This window comes from Triturus cristatus, chromosome 1_1, assembly GCF_964204655.1.
Source record: "Triturus cristatus chromosome 1_1, aTriCri1.1, whole genome shotgun sequence".
NCBI classification, from domain to species: Eukaryota; Metazoa; Chordata; class Amphibia; order Caudata; family Salamandridae; genus Triturus; species Triturus cristatus.
Genome location: NC_140579.1, coordinates 1200227773 through 1200248706, shown reverse-complemented (window position 1 = coordinate 1200248706; position 20934 = coordinate 1200227773). Strand labels below are relative to the sequence as shown.

The 20934-nt window shown below is 49.1% G+C and overlaps 1 protein-coding gene across 3 annotated transcripts in view; it reads right to left on the bottom strand.

Moving 5' to 3' along the window:
- LOC146871825 (ATP-dependent chromatin remodeler CHD8-like) overlaps positions 1–20934 on the bottom strand; it is a 3469548-nt gene that overhangs the window by 1098872 nt on the left and 2349742 nt on the right. For all 3 annotated transcript variants that reach the window (XM_085651762.1, XM_085651758.1, XM_085651757.1), the window contains one exon: positions 1092–1294. In XM_085651762.1, coding sequence (XP_085507888.1) covers positions 1092–1294 — 203 coding nt within the window. The remainder of the gene's footprint in view (positions 1–1091; positions 1295–20934) is intronic.

Genomic DNA, 20934 nt, shown 5'->3' with positions numbered 1-20934 from the left:
CAGTGCCGAGCCAGAAGGCGGGGCATCGGAAACATTGTCACGGTGCAGACCTTGACCAGAAGGTAGAAGTGGTGCCGTAGCCATATGTTTTTAGGAAAAAGTTTTGGGGGGCAAGGAGTCTCCAGGTACTCGCGGCACCCAGTTCCAGAAGCATTTCTTCGTACTCCAAATCTATCTCGAGTTCAGAGTTCGACTGTGGGAACAGATGGCCTCTTCTTTTGTCGCCAACGCTTCGACCTCTTCGTGCTTGGAATCTTGGCCGAAGGTGTCTGGAGTGTATTGAATGCTTTGGTGTTGCATTTCACGTCTTCGAGCCAGACGATCACGTAGAGTTTTCTTCAACCGAAACAACTTACAGGCGCGGCAGTCTTCCTCCTTGTGCTCTGGTGATAGGCACACGTTACAGACTTGATGTAGGTCGGTGCGAGGGTACTTGGTGCGGCACAGAGGACAGAATTGGAATGGAGTTCGTTCCATCGACGGACGGGTAGACCCACGCGGCTATGCCTGAGGGACGACCCCCGATGCTTCCGACCGAAGATGGAGAGGTTGCTGATCGATTCAATAACCAGAGAACAGGAACACACATTCGAGAACAATACTGTTAAGGGAAGAGTAAATTGTGCACTGAGGGAAACCTGAAGAACGATTTCAGAACGGAGCGTAGCAATACACGTCCGAACCCGATGGCGGAAAGAAAACTAGCTAACAATGAAGTCGATGTCCATGCACACTATCACCGAAAGAAGAAGTCACCTTACCTCGTGACTGGAAAGAGTTCGCCGAAGAAAAACAACTTGCAAATATTTGGACCCAACGCTAGATGGCAGGAGTATGCAAAGTATGTGTATCTACAGAACACATACCTCAAACACTCATCTTTCTGTATGGAACCTGACAGTCTCTGCCAAATGTACCCAATAACACCAGAGCAGCATCATTTAGAAAGATTACATGAAACATATCTCTACTGCTACAGTCAACAAGAGACCCTTGAGTTAAGCATGCTGCAGTGTCATTTTTAACTTAACCTAATGTGCGACATTCTGCACTGCCAAAAAGACATCTACCTGAACTCAGAGACTACTCACCCATAAACCAGCAAGTGCTTTTCCACACGGAAGCAGTCAGTACGCCCATAGCCATGATGATGTCGATCATGCCTCCGGGGCCGAGGTCGCATATCATCATCTTCACTCTCCAAATCCGAAAATGACACCATTTCATCCTCCTTCAAGTTGCTGAAGTGGCGAGTCTGTTTTCGCACCCGTGGTGTGTCGATCACCAGAGTCTCCTGTTGGAAGAAGATCATTAGTACTTGGAAAGCAGAAGCCTAAAGAACAATTTACTTAATTTATTTTATATTTTCGTAATGCGCAACTTGACCCAAAAGGGGTCAGTGTGTTGCACATGAATGCAACTGTGATGCAGGCATCCCTTACAGAGAACCAATACATAAAATCACACATCAACAAACAAATTAAATAAATGATTAATTTTCCTTCGTCATCTGTCGAAATCACCCCCCACCCGGACCCTCCACCCTTACACCTGCATGTGCCGCGGCAGATAGCCACTGGCAACAACGATCTTCAGTTGGGTTAGAACTTCATTCTGTGACATTTACAGAACCAAAAGGGCTAAAATGATTCTTCAATTGGTTTGTGAATGAGGACACTCTTCCATCAAGCGGATTTGTGCCAGACACCAGGGGTGTGGAACCAGGCTGACTCCAACACCCTCTGGAGCCAGGACACCCTCCAATTACAGGATACATAGAGAACAAGCAGATCTCACCCTCCCTCAGTACTGACAGAGATGGGGCATGTTTAAGACTCTTAAGGCCGCCTCACTTTTCACTGTTGTAGGAAAGCATCCCTTTTTTGACTTGCCTCCTCCACTTCCTGCCCTAGTACTGATGCATTTCGACTGAAAGTGCACCGAAGCCCTGTTAACCAGGCCCCAAGTGCAAGTGCTCATTCCCTTGAAACAAGGTAAATGTTGTAATTGTAACCCAATCAGCAAGGACTTAAGTACCGCTGAAAGTTCCCAGTAAATGGTACCCTGGTACCCAGGGCATGGGTTCTAAAGAGGACCCCGATGGGCTGCAGCATGTATTATGCCACCCAAAGGGACCCACACAAAAACTGAATGCATACTGCCATTGCAGGATGCGTGAAATGGTGCTAACCATTGTGAAAACACAACAAGCTAAGCTGCACTGCATATACTATACGTAGGTCACCCACACAGCAGGCATTAAGAGCCGTACGGCAGGGTGCATTTGATTATATGTGACGGTGTGATAAAGTGCCCTCTTTCTGCATGGTTGCCCTTACTTTTTGCTGAATTGCTGATGTGCTTTGACTGAGTGTGTCCTGGGCTCCTGCTAATCAGGTACCCATGGCCTATGTTTTTTCCCTAAAACTGCATTGAAGCCTAAACCCAATTGGCATCTCTGGACACAGGTCAGCCCCTGGTAAATAGTACCACAGGTACATAGGGCACTGTGACCAGAGAAGGCCTCTAAGGGCTGCACCACTTATTGTGCCACCCTTAGAGGTCCTGTACCCTTACACTCACACACTTCACTTTGTTCTGCACTAAAACACGTAACCGGCAAAGGTAGAGTCGACATGGCCCACATCTCTGTGTGCCATGCCTACAAACTAATGCCCTGGCATAGATCAGTCACACCTCTAGCTGGGTGCACCATACCAGTGGTGAGGGTACATGTGCATGAGCCCTCTACCCCTACAGTGTCTAAGTCCATTCTTAGACATTGTAAGTGCAGTGCTGCCATTAAGAGTATATGGGGCTGGGAGTTTGTCATTACAAAATCCACAGCACCATAATAGCTACACTGAAAACTGAGAAGTTTGGCATCAAACTTCTCAGAACATTAAACCCACACTGATGCCAGTGAGGGATTTAATGAAAAATGCACTCAAGAGTGCATCTTAGAGATGCCCCCTGAAAACTAACCCACCACTAGTGTCCAGGCTGAGTGGCTGCGCAGGCTGACACCACCAGACATGTTTCTGGACCCCTGGGTCGAGAGCCTGTCTGTGGCGCCTGAAACAATGCACATCCTGGTAAGAGGTGCCAAGCCTCCTCCCCCAGGATGGTCAGGGTTCACGAAGGGGAAGCTTCAAAGGTTTGCCGCCTTTGTGAGCTTCCCCAGGCCACTTGCTGCTTTCAGCAACTGGTCCCCACTGGTTCTGACCCCCACTTTGGGCGGGAGAACCAGCGGGAAAAAGAAGTGAGGGTGACTTAACAGGAGCACATAAAACAGGAAAGAATCGAATAGGACTACAATGGGTAGGTTGAGAGATATAGATTTTGGGATTCCCAATTCACGATTTGTCCTTTGTTCTTCGTTATCAATTGTTCTATCCCGAACTACAGTTCTATATTTCTATTCTTTCTGCTCTTTCCTCCCCGTTTTCCTTCCTGTGTCATAATATGACTTTACATAATACAACACATATTTCTGTGCACGTGTTGCTACTTAGCATTTAATCAATATCTATCTCATTGATGACCCACACGCCTGTCCTCACTTCATGAGTGTGAGCTCCATTTTAAGAAACAAACGCATATTAATACCAGATTCATATTTATTGACTCGCTGGCTCTCGACTCTCGAATGACAGTTGCTTTTCTACTCAATGTTATAATGTTGTTAATATACTGCTAATGTATGTACATATGGTGTACATACATGTCCTTGCTCCCTTTCTTTTTAGTTTTTTTAAACTATCCATCCTTGCATGTCCTCGTCACCAGTTTTTATTTTTGGTAATACAATCTTTACACAATTTTTTCTACCTCTTTGTTAATTGTACTCTTAATTTGTCTGTTTGTTTCCATGTTTTTCTTTCTTCGCTTTTTTTGTTCCTTAAATATTTATATTATCTTCGTACACTAAATGTATTTTTATGTCACTTTCAGCCCTGATGAAGTTCTCCATGAGAGAACGAAAGGCGTTGGCTGAAATCTAGGTTTCTATATCCTACAAAATTGAAAATAAAAACGTTTGGAAAATTTACTATCGCATTCTGGACTTCATTACCAGGCGCACGCCAACCCCTTGCTTCAAAAAGCCTATTCAAGTCTATGCACTGCATTTACTAAGCTACACCACCATGGGCAACTGGGCAGAGGGTGCAGATCAGCATTGGGCGCCCAATGCTTTTCAATTGGGGCTCTCTGTCGCACAAAGAGGCTACAGGCTTGGACCAGGAGGCTCGATGAAGGTGACCACCGGCTGGGTAAGTAAGGTGGGATGCAGGAGCAGGTCTGGGCACCGTTGGTTGGGCTCCCCAAGGTCGGAGGCTGAGGAGGCAGGGGTGACCTTTGGTGCCGGATTTTCCTTACCGGAGCCAGTTGCTGTAAGAAACTGGCTCTATATACACTACACCAAAATGAGGTATAGTGTGTATAGAGTCCAAGTGTCCCCAGAGGTAGGCAGAGGTTAAAGTTAGATAGAACTTTACTCTCTAATAGTGGTAGCTTGGTCGAGCAGTAAGGCAGTATCAGAGGACAGTGTTAAGAATTTGATGTACTCACTCAGCCAGCAAATGAATTCACACATTCAAGAACTGAACTCTAGGCCAACTGTTGTTGTATAAAAATATACTGTTGTTTATTTTTAGAACCAAGCAGGTCTGGTACAGGTAAGCATTAAATACGTTTCAGTAATAAGTTACTGGATATAGGACAGTTTGAAAATGCAATAGAAATCGTACTTTGTTTGATTTACAGGGGAGCAGTAGTATGCAACACTTAGCAACTACGGTACATTAGAATGAATAGGCTTTTTCAGTAAATTGCAGGTAAGTTACTTTTTACGTTACTTTCCTAACTCAGTGCTGGATACCTAGATTCAGCACTGGGACATTTCCTAGAAACAGGTAAGTAATTACGTTTTGGCTATTCGCATGATTTTTAAAGAATATTTTCAGTTTTCAAAACTCCACACTAAAACGTTTTGTAGCAGTACATTCAAATGAATGGGCTTCGACAATAAATTGCAGGTAAGTTACTTTTCTAACTCAGTGCTGGATACCTAGATTCAGCACTGGGACATTTCCTGCAAACAGGTGAGTAAACACGTTTTGCTTATTTGTGCGATTTTTAAAGAATATATTTAGGTTTCAAAACTCCACACAAAAGTGTCAATGCTATCCTATGGAAGGAAAACAGGTTAAAGGTTCACAGGTAAGTAATCGACTGTGGGAGTTAAGGTTTTGGGGTTCCACTCAGGGGTCTCCCAGGGTCAGTGATGCACTGTTGTTGCACCCTCAGCGGCACTTGGGCAGCCGGGAGCAGAGTGTTGAGGCCCAATGTTATCCAATGGGGGATAGGGGGCCTCCAGTTGGTGGTTGCTGGCAAGCAGGCCACTGGGTTGTGGGAGCAAAGCTCCTAGGGTTAAGCTCAGAGCAAGTTGGGGACCAAAGTAGCACCAAAGGTGCACCCTCAGCGGCACTAGGGCGGCCGGGTGCAGGGTGCTGTTTTGAGGTCGGATGCCCTGTTTTCAAAGGAGAACCTCCGGGACAAAGAACCACTGCAGGCTCAGGGACGAGGATCTTCTGGGTGCGACCACCACTTCGAAGGGTAAGTTGAGATGTCGTGGGTTGGTTAGGCACCGTTGGTTTTGGCACACAATGCGTGGGGCATCGGGTGCAGCGGTGCCTTGTGACATCGGATTTTCTTACCCGCACTGGTCGCGCAGGCGGGGGGGGGGGGTGTTCTCTGGGCTGCAGGCATCGTCTGGAGGCTTGAGGCAGGTCAGGGGTCGCCGGATCTCGGGTCAGGATCGCCGGGGGGACCTCGTCGTGGTGTTTCTCCACTCGAGCTCCGGCCGGGTTTGGCGGGTGCAGAGTGGGCTGGATTCGCGGTCTCTGGCTGGCACCAGAAGCTGCAGTTTAAACACGTCCGGTGTTCACGGGAGAAACAGTCTGGGAAGTGAAGGCAGGCAGGTCCTCCGGGGTTTGTGAGTTTGCTGGCTGCTGGACACGCCGGGATTTCGCAGGAGCTGGTTCGAGGGGAGACAGGCCTGTAGGGCTGGGGCCAAGTCAGTGGGCGTCGTCCTCTTGTTAGCTCTGCACGGCTCTTCGTTATGTTATATTAGCAATGATTTGAAAAGCGCACGTTCACCGTTTGGTTTCTTGGCGCTAGAGAGACTAGGGGGTGGACCAGCCCGAAGCAGATGATTTGTAAGCAAGTGTGAATACCCATGTCTTGAAAGACTTTCTGAAATTGACCAGGTTTGTGCTGAGTCGGATTTCCAGGGGGATGGAATTCCATAGTCGAGGAGCCATGATCGCGAACCTGCATCCCCCTTGACGCTTCAGCTTTAAAGTCGGCACTGTGAGGAGGTGGAGTTGGGCTAAGCGGAGGTTGCGTGTGGGAATGTAGTGGGCTTCTAATATCTTGGCCATGTAAGGGAGTAAAGAGATGGGGCGGTAATTTGCTCGTGTCTGCGCCCGGTTTCTTTAGAAGGGGGACTACTATGACCTCCTTGAAGGCATTGGGGACACAGCCCTGGGCCATGGACTGGTTCAGGAGGGAAAGGGCTGGATCAGGAAGAGCCTTGAGCGCCGTTTTCAGTATGTGAGGAGGGCAATGGTCCAGGGGGGAGCCGGATCTGCCCTTAGCTAGTAATTTATTAAGGGTCTCTGTGTCAATGGGGGGGTGGAAGGACTCCATAGAGTGGGGGTTCCTGGAAGTGGGTGGGGTAATTCCTTGCGAGGTCTTGGGGGGAATGCTGGCTTTGATGATAGTGATTTTGTTGATAAGGTAGGTATTCAGGGAATCTCAGAGGGCCTGTGATGGCTTGGGTTTGTTTAGGATTCTCTCTGGGTTTGACAGTTCGTCTACTATAGTGAATATTTCTTTGGTTTGGTTGTTGGAGTTGAGGATTTGTGAAGAGAAATAGGTTGCCTTTGCTGTAGAGATGGCCTTTTTGTATTACTTCAGGGCCCTGACATAGATGGTTTTGTTTTCTAGAGAGTAATCATGTCTCCATTTTCTTTCTATTTGACGAAGGGAGTGTTTTTGAGATTTTAGGTCGGGGTAGTGCCATCTATGAGCCTCATGCCGGCGGGTGAGTCTAATTTGTTTGAATGGGGCATGAGTATTACTGGCCGCTAAGAGCCAGTTCGAGAAGGATTCCTCGTATTGGTTGACGTCGTGTGTGGGACGGGGCGCAGTATTGATCAGTGTGTTAATGAATTCGTTACGGTCACCATTTTTTCGCCATACCGCCTTTAGAGTGCCCATTTTCCCAGAGGATGCGAGTTTTAGGGAGAAGTTTACCAAATAGTGATCAGACCAGACACATGGCGAGACGGATAGGATTGAACCCACCAGATTGGTGGTCCAGAGTTGGACTAGAGTGTAGCCTTAAGTATGGGTGGGAGAGGAGATCTGTTGGGTGAAATTCAGGTTTTCTAGGGATTTGGTCAGCTCGTTAGAGTGACGCCCTCCTTGAGGGCCATTTGCCCAGTAATTTAAGTCCCCTATCAAAAGAATTCTGGATCTTCGTCCTTTATCTTTTATTCTTGTAGGTAGGCTGGCTCTCAGGAAGAAAGGTTCAGGGTGCCCCCTAAATACTAAATTTAGGGGCGTTACAGGTAAGTAAAGGGCAGGGACTAATGGGTCCCTTCCCTGGGGTGGGTACACCCCTATTCCGCCACTCTCTAGTGGGAGGGGGCAGGAGCCTGTCCCTGGTTGGCTGAGTCCCCCCATCCTCAAGATGGCGGGGTCTCGAGGTTGTGCTTTACCTCACCTCCCCCACCTGAGGGGTGGAGTTGGCAGAGGTGGGCACACCTCTTTTACTCACTTTTTTTCCTCGCCGGTTCTCCCGCCCAAAGTGGGGGATAGAACCAGTGGGGACCAGTTGCTGAAAGCAGCAAATGGTCTGCAGAGGCTCACAAAGGCTTGGGTTCAGGCTCCAACACAGTTTTAGGGAAGGAACCTAGGTCCTGGGTACCTGATTGGCAGGAGCACACTCAGTCAAAGTACATCCGCAATTCAGAAACAAGTGGGGGCATACCATGCAAGAAAGATGGCACTTTCTCACTTGTCCTGGTGCAGAACAAAAAAAGAGTCGACATGGCACACATCCCCGTGTGCAATGCCCACAAACCACTGCCCAGCATACATCAGTCACCCCTCTAGCTGGGTGCCCTATGCCAGTGGTGAGGGTATAGGTGCATGAGCCCTGTACCCCTACAGTGCGCAGGTTCATTCCTGGGCCCTGTAAGTGCAGTATAGCCATTAAGAGTATATGGTGCTAGGAGTTTGTCATTCCGAACTCCACAACACCATAATGACTACACTGAAGACTGAGAAGTTTGGTATCAAACTTCTCAGCACATTAAACCCACACTGATGCCAGTGTGGGATTTAATGTAAAATGCACGACAGACGGCATCTTAGAGATGCCCCCTGAAATTCGACCAACTACTAGTGACCTGACTGAGTGGCTGCGTAGGCTGCCACCACCAGACATGGTGGTCGAGAGCCTGCTGCTCTCGGGGGGCCTGAAACAATGCATATACTGGGACGAGGTGCCACGCCTCATCCCCCAGGATGGGCAGGGTCCACGAAGGAGAGGCTTCAAAGGCATGCCTTTGTGAGCCTCTCGAGACCATTTGCTGCTTTCAGCAACTGGTCCCCACTGGTGCTACACCCCACTTTGGGTGGGAGAACCGGCGGGAAAAACAAGTGAGGAAGGTAGGTGTGCTCACCTCTGCCAGCTCCACCCCTCAGGTGAGGGAGGTGAGGTGAAGCACAACCTCAAGTCCCCACCATCTTGAGGATGGGGGGACCCGGCCAACCAGGGACAGGCTCCTGCCCCCCCTCCAACTGGAGAGTGGCAGTATAGGGGGTGTACCCACCCCAGGGAAGGGACCCATTGGTCCCTGCCCTTTACCTATCTGTAACGCCCCTACATTTAGCATTTAGGGGGCACACTGATCCTTGCTTCCTCAGATTAGAAACCACAAGAAAAGAAGATAAGGCCTGAAAAGCAGTGCAGAGCCAAAAAGAGGACGACACCCACTGACTTGGCCCCATCCCTACCGGCCTGTCTCCCCTCGAACCCGCTCCTGCAAAATCCTGAGTGTCCTGCAGCCAGCAATCTCACAAACCCCAGAGGACCTGCCTGCCTTCACTTCAAGGACTCTATCTCCCAAGAACACCGGACGTGTTTAAATTGCAGCTTCTGGTGCCAGCCAGGAACCACGAATCCAGCACACACTGCACCTGCCGACCCCAGCTCGAGCTAGAGTGAACCAACACCGCGAGGAGGTCCCCCCGGCGATCCTGACCAGAGATCCAGTGACCCCTGACCTGCCTCAAGCCTCCAGAAAACGCCTGCAGCCTCAAACCAGAAGACCCCCCCCTACCGCGACCAGAGAGGGGAACAAAAAGGCACCCCTGCAACCGACGCTCCACGGCCTTGTGTGCCAAAACCAGCGGTGCCAAGCCAACCCACAACATCCCAACTTACCCCGTGAAGTGGCGGTCGCACCCAAAAGGTCTTCATCCCCGAGCCTGCAGTCTTTCTTCAAACTGGAGGATCTCCATAGAAAACCCATGCAGCAATGCTGGATATCCCTGAATTGGTGCAAAAGGCAGGGTGAGGAAGTGTTGGAGCCTGAAAGAATGGCCCAACCTACCAAGAGAAAAGGCAAGAATACTGGGGGACCAGCTTCTGTTCAGCAAAAGGATCAGGACCCCTCTCCTCAGGGAGAGGACTTGGACACCCCAGAGGGAACTGAGCCCAAGGAGCTTGACCCTTACCAAGTTGAACTCTTAGGCCCAGGGGGAACCTCTAGGGAAGAGCTGTACCAGGGGCAGCAAGACTGTCCCACTCTTGAAAGCCTGAGGCAGCAAGCTGTTTCAGAAGCAAAGGGAGAAGTCAGTGGTACCCACAGAGTTTATTGGGAAGAGGGATTACTGTACACTGAGGCAAGAGACTCCAAGCCTGGAGACACAAGGAGGGTGGTAGTGCCACAGATGTACAGGGAGTTCCTCCTAACTTTACCTCATGACATCCCCCTAGCTGGACATCTGGGCCAAACTAAGACTTGGGAAAGGCTGGTGCCCTGAAGCAATCCCACTTAGGACCACTATAGCTCTTGCAGTAGCTAAGGCCCTCATTGGTGCCTTCACCAGGGTAGGGTTTCCTAAGGAGGTGGTTTCAAACAGAGGTTCCAACTTCATGTCTGCTTACCTCAAACACATGTGGAAAGAGTGTGGAGTGCAGTACAAGTTTACTACACCCTATCACCCACAAACCAATGGCCTTGTTGAGAGATTCAACAAGACATTGAAAGGTATAATTATGGGGCTCCCTGTGAAACTCAAAAGGAGATGGGATGTCCTCTTACCATGCCTGCTTTTCGCTTACAGAGAAGTGCCACAGAAGGGAGTAGGTTTCTCACCCTTTGAACTTCTGTTTGGTCATCCTGTAAGGGGACCACTCTGTCTTGTAAATGAGGGTAGGGAGAAGCCTCTCCAAGAACCCAAACATGATATTGTGGACTATGTGCTTGGCCTAAGGTTCAGAATGGCTGAGTTCATGGAAAAGGCATCCAAGAATCCTGAGGCCAGCCAGGAGCTTCAGAAGCATTGGTATGAGCAAAAAGCTGCACTGGTTGAATTTCAACGTGGGCAAATGGTGTGGGTTTTGGAGCCAGTGGCACCAAGGGCACTCCAGGACAGATGGAGTGGGCCTTACCCTATCCTAGAAAAAAAAGAGTGAGGTCACCTACTTAGTTGACCTGTGCAAAAGCAGGACACCCAAAAGGGTTATCCATGTGAACCGCCTAAAGCTCTACAATGACAGGGTGACATCACCATGCTGATGGTGACTGATGAGGAGCAGGAAGCTGAGAGTGAACCTCTCCCTGACCTCATCTCATACAGCCCAAAAGATGGGTCAGTAGATGGAGTGGTCTTTTCAGACACCCTCTCTGCCCAACGGCAGACTGACTGCAAGAAAGTCTTGCAACAGGATGCTAAGCTCTTTTCCTTGTCCCCTGGTCTGACAAACTGGTGTACCCATGATGTGGACACTGGTTAGAGTGCACATGTCAAAAACAAAATCTATCGACAGTCAGAACAAGTCAAGGAAAGCATCAAAGCTGAAGTCAGCAAGATGCTGGAGTTAGGGGTTATTGAACCATCTGAGAGCCCCTGGGCTAGCCCAGTGGTTCTGGTCCCCAAACCTCATCCACAGGGTGGAAAGAGAGAAATGAGGTTCTGTGTGGACTATAGAGGGCTCAACTCTGTCACTAAGACAGATGCTCACCCTATCCCCAAGAGCAGATGAGTTGATAGGTAAATTAGGGGTGTAAGAAACTGGCTCTACATATACTGTACCAAAGTGAGGTACAGTGTGTAAAGAGTCCAAGGGTCTCCAGAGGTTTGGCACAGGTTAAAGTTAGATAGAACCTTACTCTCTAAAGTGGTAGCTTGCTCGAACAGTAAGGCAGTATCAGAGGACAGTGTTTAACAATTGATGTACACACTCAGTCAGCAAATGAATTCACAAACTCAAGAACTGAACTCTAGGCCAATGGTTTTGTATAAAAAAATAATATACTGTTGTTTTATTTCTAGAACCAAGCAAGCCTGGTACAGGTAAGCATGTAAATACTTTTCAGTAGTAAATTACTAGTATAAACAGTTCCGAATTGCAGTGTAACTTGTACTGGTTTTGGTTACAATTTTAAGTAAGTTTGCAACACATTGCAGGTATAGTACATTCAAATGTATGGGCTTTTTAAGTAAAATGCAGTTAATTACTTTTCAGATTACTTTTACTAACACAGGGTTGGATCCTAGATTCAGCCCTGGGACATTTCCTGAAAACAGGTGAGTAAATGCGTTTTAGTTAGAGGTACGATTTTTAAAGAATATTATTGCATTTCAAAAGTTGACACTTAGAAACTTTTTCACATAGAATCACCAATGTTATCCTACGGGCGGAAATTCACTTCGCAGGTAAGTTGGGTTAAAGATACTTTTTTTTACTCAGTGCTGGATACCTAGATTCAGCACTGGGACATTTCCTGAAAACAGTTGAAAAGGAATAGGCTACTTACCAGTATGCATCTGTTCTTGGCATGTAGAGCTGCAGATCTACACACTTTTGCATAGATCGCCATCTGGTGTTGGGCCCGGATGTTTGCAGTTTGCTTTTCCTCTTAGCAACTCTTTGGAAGTCACGAGGTCGGTGACTCCTCCCTTGGTTGGTATTGCGCATGGGCTTCGGCTCCATCCTCAGATTGTTTTTCGCCAACAGGGAAAGATGGAGCGTAGTAATAACAGTGAAGAAACCCATGTGTGTTGTATCTAAATAAGATAGACTGGAACAGATACAGGTAGCCGGGGAGGCGGGTGGGCGTGTGTAGATCTGCAGCTCTACATGCCAAGAACAGATGCATACTGGTAAGTAGCATATTCCGTTCGAGGTATATGAGCTGCAGATTACACACTTTTGCATAGACTATATAGCAGTTCCCAACCTTAGCGACGACCACCGGTATCTGTTGCAGTGGTTTGAAATAGTGTTTTTAGTACAGCCTGGCCCACACTAGCTTGTTGCTTGGTTTGCCCATCTACACAGTAATGTTTAGTGAAAGTGTGCGGTGTTGACCATGTAGCTGCCTTGCAGATATCTAATGGGATGTTCCCTAGAAAAGCCATAGAAGCCCCTATCTTTCTTGTAGAGTGGGCTTTAGGGGGGAACAGATAGCGTGGGTTTTGCTTTGTGGTAGCAAATCTGTATGCATTTTACAATCCACCTAGCTATCCCTGATTTAGAGATGGGGTTGCCTTTATGAGGTGGAGAGAAAGAGACAAACAGTTGCTTTGTCTTTCTGAAAGGTTGTGTTCTCTGGATATAGGAAAGCAAGGCCCTTTTAACATCTAGTGTGTGTGGATCCTTTCTGCAACAGTTTGAGGTTGCGAGAAAAAAAACGGTAATTCTACCGATTGGTTTAGATGAAAGGGTGAGATGAGTTTGGGTAGAAATTTTGGGTTGGTACGGAGGACAACCTTGTTCGGGTGCATTTGGAGAAAAGGTTCTTGTATAGTAAGTGCTTGTATTTCACTGACCCTTCTAAGGGAGGTGATGGCTACAAGGTAAGCTGTTTTCCATGTGAGGAATTGCAGTTCGCATTTATGCAAAGATTCGAAAGGCGGTCCCATTAGCCTTGTGAGAACTATATTTAAGTTCCACGCAGGTGAGGGTGGCACTCTGGGGGGAATTATTCGTTTTAGGTCTTCCATGAAGGCTTTAATGGCAGGCACTCTGAAAAGTGATAGGTGCTGTCTGTTTTGTAGGTAAGCGGCAATTGCTGCGAGGTGGAGCCGAATGGATGTATATGCTAGGTTACACCTTTGTAGATGGAGCAAGTAGCATATGATGTGCTGTGGCAAAACGCCGGGGATCGGGACCGAGTAGGTGGACAGGCGGGGCAGGACTCTTGACGAAGGTTTGACTATAGAGCTACCCCCAATAGCTCTACGATTCCCTGAGAAACGGAAGCCATCCGAAATTCGGATGGAATACGACGCATGACAGATTAATGAATCAGTCGCTCATACAAGGAGCAGCTACTCTGCCCTTGCCTCAAAAAACAGGATAGGGAATTCCCTCTTCTGCTATCCAGGGTGGCCTCTTTTGCCCTGAAGAAAGTCCTGGACCTTTACTGCCATATATGGACTTAAACATGTTGGCACTAGGGTCCTAGGACCATAATACTCCTATAAAGACCCAATTTTTAGTAATTTTAGTAACCCAGACAGACCCAATAATAAAGGGAAACTGGGGATCTGCCTGAGGTTTTTTATTTTATTTTCTAGCCCCCCTGGTCTACAATATCTTCAAAGAGCTCCCAACATTGTGGTTGAGCCCACCCCGACTTTTAGGCGTCGGGGTGACCCGATGATGAAGCATGACACCACTAGGGTGTGTGAGGGTACCTAAATCAAAAGGAATTGCTTTCTTGCTCACCTATTGGTGAAGTAAAAAATTCCCCTCACTAGTTCCTTCACATCATTTCATCTACGTGTACCGATACTGACCACCGGATGGTCAGTTGGAGTAAAATAAATTGTGCAAGTGCTGTATAGATATGTCTAGAGGGTTGATTGTGTTATGGCAATAAACAACAAATCTTTTCCACTTTGCAGCGTAGCAGGCTCTAGTGGTAGGGCGTCTAGCTTCTCTGATGACGTTCATACAGTCAGGGGGAAGGATAAGGTATCCGAATTCTAGGATCTCAGGAGCCAGATCGCAAGGTTGAGCTGAGCTGGGTCCGGGTGTCTGATCTCTCCATGGTTCTGGGTTAGGAGGCATGGTGAGAGGTGTAACTTTTGGTGTGGCACTACCGAGAGTTCCAGCAGTGTGGTGTACCACGGTTGTCTGGCCCATGTTGGAGCTACTAGAATCAGTGTGAGGGAGTGCTGTTGTAGCTTTCGCACCACTAATGGAATTAGTGGGAGAGGTGGAAAGGCGTACGCAAATTTGCCTGACCAGTTCATCCATATCGCATTGCCTTTGGACAATGGGTGTGGGTATCTGGCAGCGAAGCTTGGGCATTTTATGTTTTCGTGGGTGGCGAAGAGGTCTATCTGTGGATGCCCCCACATCTGAAAGAACGGGTGAAGAACCTGTGGGTGCTGGGCTGTGCTGAACAGATCTGCCATGGTGTTTTGGACTCCTGGGACATGTTGGGCTAGGAGAAAGATTTTGTGTGGTATTGCCCATCTCCATATGCTCTGTGCTAGTTGAGAGCTGTGGAGAGTGTGTGCCGCCTTGTTTTTGAATGTAGTACATGGCCGTCATGTTGTCTGTGCGAATAAGGACTGTCTTGCCTAAAATCTGTGTCTGAAAGAATTTTAGGGCTAGAAAGATTGCCAGTAACTCCAGATGGTTGATGTGGAGTAACTTTTGTTGCGGCGTCCATGTGCCCTGCACTGTGAGGTGTAGTAGATGAGCTCCCTAGCCGAAGAGCGATGAGTCCGTTGTTAGGATTATTTGTGGAACCGGGTCCAGGAACGGTCGACCTCTGGAAAGATTTGTGGTGTTCCACCACTGCAGAGAGCGATGGGTGCGACCGTCTACCAACACCAGATCTGTCAGTTGCCCCTGGGCCTGGTTCCATTGGCGCGCTAAGCACTCTTGGAGTGGACGCATCTGGAGTCTTGCATGAGGCACTAGGAAAATGCAAGAGGCCAACTTCCCTATCAGTTGCATAAACACTCTTGCTGGGAGGGAGTGTTGAAGTATGATTTTTTGACGCAAAGCCTGAATGCTTGCAATCCTGGCCGGATTGGGGTAGGCTATGGCTTTTGAGGTGTCTATGGTGACACCGAGGTATTGCTTTATGTGGGATGGTGTTAGCTGGGACTTTTGGTGGTTCACTGTGAAGCCTAGTTGGTGAAGTAGTTGGATTGTAGTGGCGGTGTGGTGTACACATTGGTTGTAGGACGCGGCTTTTATCAGCCAGTCGTCCAAATATGGGAAGACGTGAATGTGCTGTCTTCTGAGATGTGCCGCCACTACCGCTAGTCACTTGGTGAATACCCTTGGTGCTGTTGTGAACCCGAATGGGAGCACCTTGAACTGGTAGTGTTGCCCGTCCACTACAAATCTGAGGTACTTTCTGTGGGCATGGTGTACCGGAATGTGAAAGTATGCGTCTTTCAAGTCCAGTGTGGTGAGAAAGTCATTCTGGGAGAGGAGCGGAAGTACCTGCTGAAGTGTTACCATGTGAAAATGGTCCGAATGTATGTATGTGTTTAGAGGCCGGAGATCTAAGATAGGTCGTAGAGTCTCGTCTCTTTTTGGTATCAGAAAATATAGGGAGTTGACCCCTACATTTTGCTGATTGGGGGGGACCTGTTCTATTGCGTGTTTTTGTAGGAGGGAGATTACCTCCTGTTTTAGTAACGTGGAATGTTCTTGTGACATTGGGCGTTGCCTGGGTGGAATGTTGGGGGGGTAGATGTGAATTCTAGGCAGTACCCTGAACGAATAATTTGGGTCACCCATTTGTCTGTTGTGATGGACTCCCAGACGTGAAGGAAATGTTGTAGTCTGCCCCCGACCGGAGTGGGATGGTCTGGAGGGAGCAGGGGAAAGTCATTGGGTAGGTGGTGTGGCAGAGCGGGCGGTATTTGTTTTGCCTCTGCCTTTATTGTTATTGCCTCTATAGCCGCCTCTTTGATAACCCCTTGTGAAGGTGGACTGAGGAGGGGATTTGTAGGACGTGGACGCGCTGAGGAGTAGCCTCTGCCCCGAAAGGAAGAGCGGCGAAAGGAGCGCCTAGGAGGGTGTGACTGTAGGGCTCCCATAGATTTCGCCGTATCTGTGTCTTTCTTCATCTTCTCGAGGGCGTCATCTACCTTTGGACCGAATAAATGTTCTTGGTCAAATGGATGGTTTAATGTGGAGGCTTGTACCTAAGGTTTAAAGCCTGAAACTCTCAGCCAAGCGTGGCGACGGAGGAGGACACTAGTGTTAATGGCCCTGGAGGCTGTGTCTGCTGCGTCTAAGGCACAGCGTATAGAGGTGTTAGTTATGGTCTTACCCTCTTGAATTAATTCATTGGCCCTATTTTTGTATTTTTCTGGGAGATGGTGCATGATGGTTTCTAGTTCATCATAATGCGCTCTGTCGTATCTGGCCAATAGCGCTTGAGTGTTGGCGATACGCCATATATTGGCTGCCTGTGATGCAGTGCGTTTTCCTGACGCGACCAGGAGCTTTGACTCTTTGTCAGGCGGTGGTGCTTCGCCTGACGCCTGGGAATTTGATCTCTTCCTTGCAGTGGATACCACTAGGGAATCCAGTGGCGCTGGCCCTTTAATGTATGCAGGATCTGTGGGGGCAGCTTTATACTTTTTCTCTATGCATGGGTTTAGGACCCTAGCCCTGACTGGGTCTTTAAAAACCTCTGGCGCATGTTTTATTACCCCTTTGAGCATAGGTAGTATAGCAGTAGACCTATGTGCAATATCAAAGGTGTCTAGGAGGAAATCTTCCTCTACTGGGTCAGTGTGTAGCTCTACCCCGTGATAATGTGCCGCCCTCTGAAGTAGGTGGTGAAAACCTAATGAGTCTTCTGGTGGAGATGGCCTGGATGGATAAAGGTCATCTTGTGGGACATCTGGAATGGCTGGATTATTATAATCATCCCATGGGTCTGGGGATCCGGTAGGGTCTTGTGGCACATCTGCTGGGTCGTAGTATGGGTCCCCCTGACCATCATGGTCTGGAGACGGGGTCGGAGAGCGATGAGGCAGGGGTGGAGAACGTGGAGGGGGCAGAGGTGGAGAGGGTGGAGGAGGTGGAGGAGGTGGGGAAGGCACTCTGAAAGGGGAGGTAGCACAGTCCTTCCTCTTTGGAGGTGGAGCTGGTGTGTCCAAATGTCTCTTTTTAGAAGACAGTGCCAAATATCCAGTTTCTGGATCCTTGGTAATTGTCTTTTGCAAAGGATCCGGTGTAAATAGTTCTTGCGACATTGGTTGTTCGGTCGCCGCCGAAGTTTTCGGGGCCGATGGCTTATTAGGCTTGTCTATGCCGTGCTTTTTTGGAACCTCCGATTTTTTGGTCGGTGCCGAGACAGGCTTTGGCGCGGGAGTGTCGGTGCCGAGGGCCTTATGATGTTTGGTCGGTACCGAGAGGCTGGGTTTCGACACCGAGGGCTTTGGTGCGGAGCTCGGTGTCGAGGTAGAGGCCGATCTCTTCTTCGGTGCCGAAGGGTGTTTTTCGGCACCGCTGGCAGGCTGGCTCGAGCCCGAGCCACCGGAAGGCTTATTAGGCTTCTTCACCGGGCCCGAAGGTGGGGTGTTCGAAGCAGTGTCTTTGGTCTTGCCTAGGCCCGGAGGCGAAGGCGTGACCGAAGCCTTTTTGGGTGTCGGCGCGGGTGTGGGAGGGGGTATTTTACTCACGACCCTCTGCGCCGGGGTGAAGTCCTCCACATCCGAGTCGTCGGCTTCGGAAGCACTGACTAGGTCCTCTTCGGTGTGCTGCTGTCCCGGAGCTTCGACGTCGTCCCCGTAGATGTCGACTGGAACGGAAGTTGAGGAGTGCGCCATTTTTCGTCTGGCCCTTCGATCTCGAATAGTCTTTTTGGATCTAAAAGACTTGCAGGCGGGACAGTCTCGAGCCTCGTGTTCAGGGGAGAGGCAGAGGTTGCACACCTCATGAAGATCGGTGTGGGGGAATTTGGACCCACATCGAGGGCACTTCTCAAATGGAGTTCTTTACATCAGCCGGGACCGGAGCCTGGATAGGCCCGAAGGACGCCGTCGATGAGTGGAATCGAAGGTGTGTCGAAGAAGAAGGTGATTGAGGAGATCAGGATCTGAACAATACCGCGGAGAGCGAGTGTAGGAAGGTGGATATCTGACTATGGTTACCCCCAACTTTTTGCCTAGTGTCTAGCTGGTTTTTCGACTTAGTTGGCCTGAGATCCTGCCATTCAGGGTCTCAGGCTGTCTGCTCTCTCTTTAAAATGGACTCCATGTACCCTAGGTACATTCCCAATTGGTAAGGATCACCTTATTGGACCCTGTACAGTGTACCCTAGGTACCCAGGGCATAGGTGTACCCTAGGCCTCCCAGGGGCTGCAGCATGTATTATGCCACCCCTGGTCTGGCCTTCCAATCAGACACCACTGGCTGATCACTCAGCTGGGGCAAGGTCGTGTAATCACCCCTTGCTTAGATATAGTATGCCTATATCTACCCTTATATATAGACACATGTGTACCTATCAGTCACTCCTATGGCAGGCCTTAACAATCCTGGAGGCAGAGTGCTTGGTAACATGTGAGATGGCGCTCTAGCATGAGCTGAGCCTGTCTGCAGCTTTCGGAACCATGTCCTTATAGCTGTTCTATGATATAGCCTACCATATACTCTTAAAGTGCCTTATAATCTTAAACGGTTATGGTAACTATGGTTTGGCTTTATCAAAACATGTCGTGTAAGGAGTCTAACACTTTGGAATAATACTCCCATACCATTTCTGGTGATGAGGATATTATTCCTCCCTTCTAGAGGGAGAGACATGTTAAAATCCTACTTTGCTGTTTAACTCTAACCAAAGCCTCAGCATCACAAAATGGATGCTGCTGCCACAGACACGAGTCTGACCTCCTGCTGCTGGGAGTGATCCCGGCAAGGGAGGCTTGGACAATAGGTTTCCTGCTTGGGGAGGTGCTAGCACCTCCCCAGACAGACTTTAGTGTATTGGGGCAGGGAGGGCTGAAAGGAATGAGACATGCCTGGGGCACACAAGGTGTCCCATGCATAGTCCAGTTCAAACCGGTGCTGGGGCACTCCAGCCCCAGTCCTGGCGCAAAACTGGACAAAGGGAAGGGGGTGTAACCACCCCCCTCCCAGGTCACACCCATAAGGCGTGACCTAGCAGGTAACCCAGCCCCCCAGATTAGTATAAGAGTGGTAGCTGGGCCCCAGGAGATTAGATTATCCTGAACCTGCAACTTGAACAGAAACTCTGGACCTTCGACATTCGACGAAAGAAGAAGACTGAAGAATCTCCCTTGTGGTCAAGGACTGGCTACCCTGTGCAAACAGGCACCATCAAGAGACTACCCTTTGCTTTGCTGAAGTTCTACGAGGGACCGACTGCAGAGCCCGACCAGAGCCTTGACTTCCAGACTTCTCCGACCCTGATCCACATCCACAGCCGAGCTGAGATCCGTGGAGGCGACGAGAGACGTGGGACCAGCTACCTGGGAAAAGTGGCGAGTATCTTCCAGCGCAGCTTCTGAGGCACCCTCGAAGTTGTGCACCGGGGATTGAGAAGCCCCAACCCCAAGCACCATCTGCACCGAAGATCAGCCCCCCACACTCCACGAGTCCTGCGTGGGGCCCTTCTGCATTTTCCTGCTTGCCGCGTCTGTCCGGTTGCTTGCCCGTTGGCTAGCGGCCTTTGTGACGACGCACCCTGAAATCTTCACTGCTGGTTTGGCTCCTCGAGACTGGCTCCCGCTTCCTTGCAAAAGAGAAGCACCCCAGACCTTCCTGGTCTGCACCAGAAGCAAGTCCTCCGTTCTTCGTGGGTTCCGCTTGCCAAGGCTTGGTGAGTTCTAGTTCGACTTCGACGCCGCCGACAGCAAGAGCCTTCGTGGGACAGCTCGCCTCCTGTCCTGGTCGTCATCGACGCCTCCTGGTACCCGTGGCTGCAGCGACAAGCTTCACCTTTCACCTGCAATCTTCACGACATCGCCTGGTTCCTTCCTGGTTCCACGTGGTCACTGGCTAGTGACCTTGACTCTGTCCCTTCTGCTTGCAGGTATCCTCTCTTCTTGATCCCAGCCTTGGGATCCACCGGACACTCTTCACTGACTGCCTGTCAGCAACTTTCCTTCAGGCATCCATAGAAGTCCACGACGAAACCCGACGCAAGTTCACACCTATGCACCCGCAGCCCGTGGGCTAGGTAACTTGGGTACTTTGGTGCTCACAAGGGTAGTGACTATCCTAGGGTCTAGTTTCCAAGTCTCGACTCTCTAGCTGCTTCAGAAGTGTCCTTAAACTGTTAATTTCTAACTGCTAGTAATTCTATCGGCTTTTACGCATTACGCGTGAGTGTTTCCACTCTGCACCTGAATCCCGTGGGCCTCCCACTTCCTAACTGTTGCTAGTGTAGTGTAGCCCCAGCGATTCCCTAGGCCTAGGCCTATCCTATTTCCGTGACAGTGGTCCTTATACCACTTCTTTAGTATATGGTTTGCGTGGCCCCTAGGGCCTAACTGTATTACTTACCTGTGTGACTTAATGTATGCATAAATAAGACTGTGTTGTACTTACCTCTAATCTCATAAAGAGTGCTGAGGGTTTGTCTAGAATAAATACACTTTATTTTA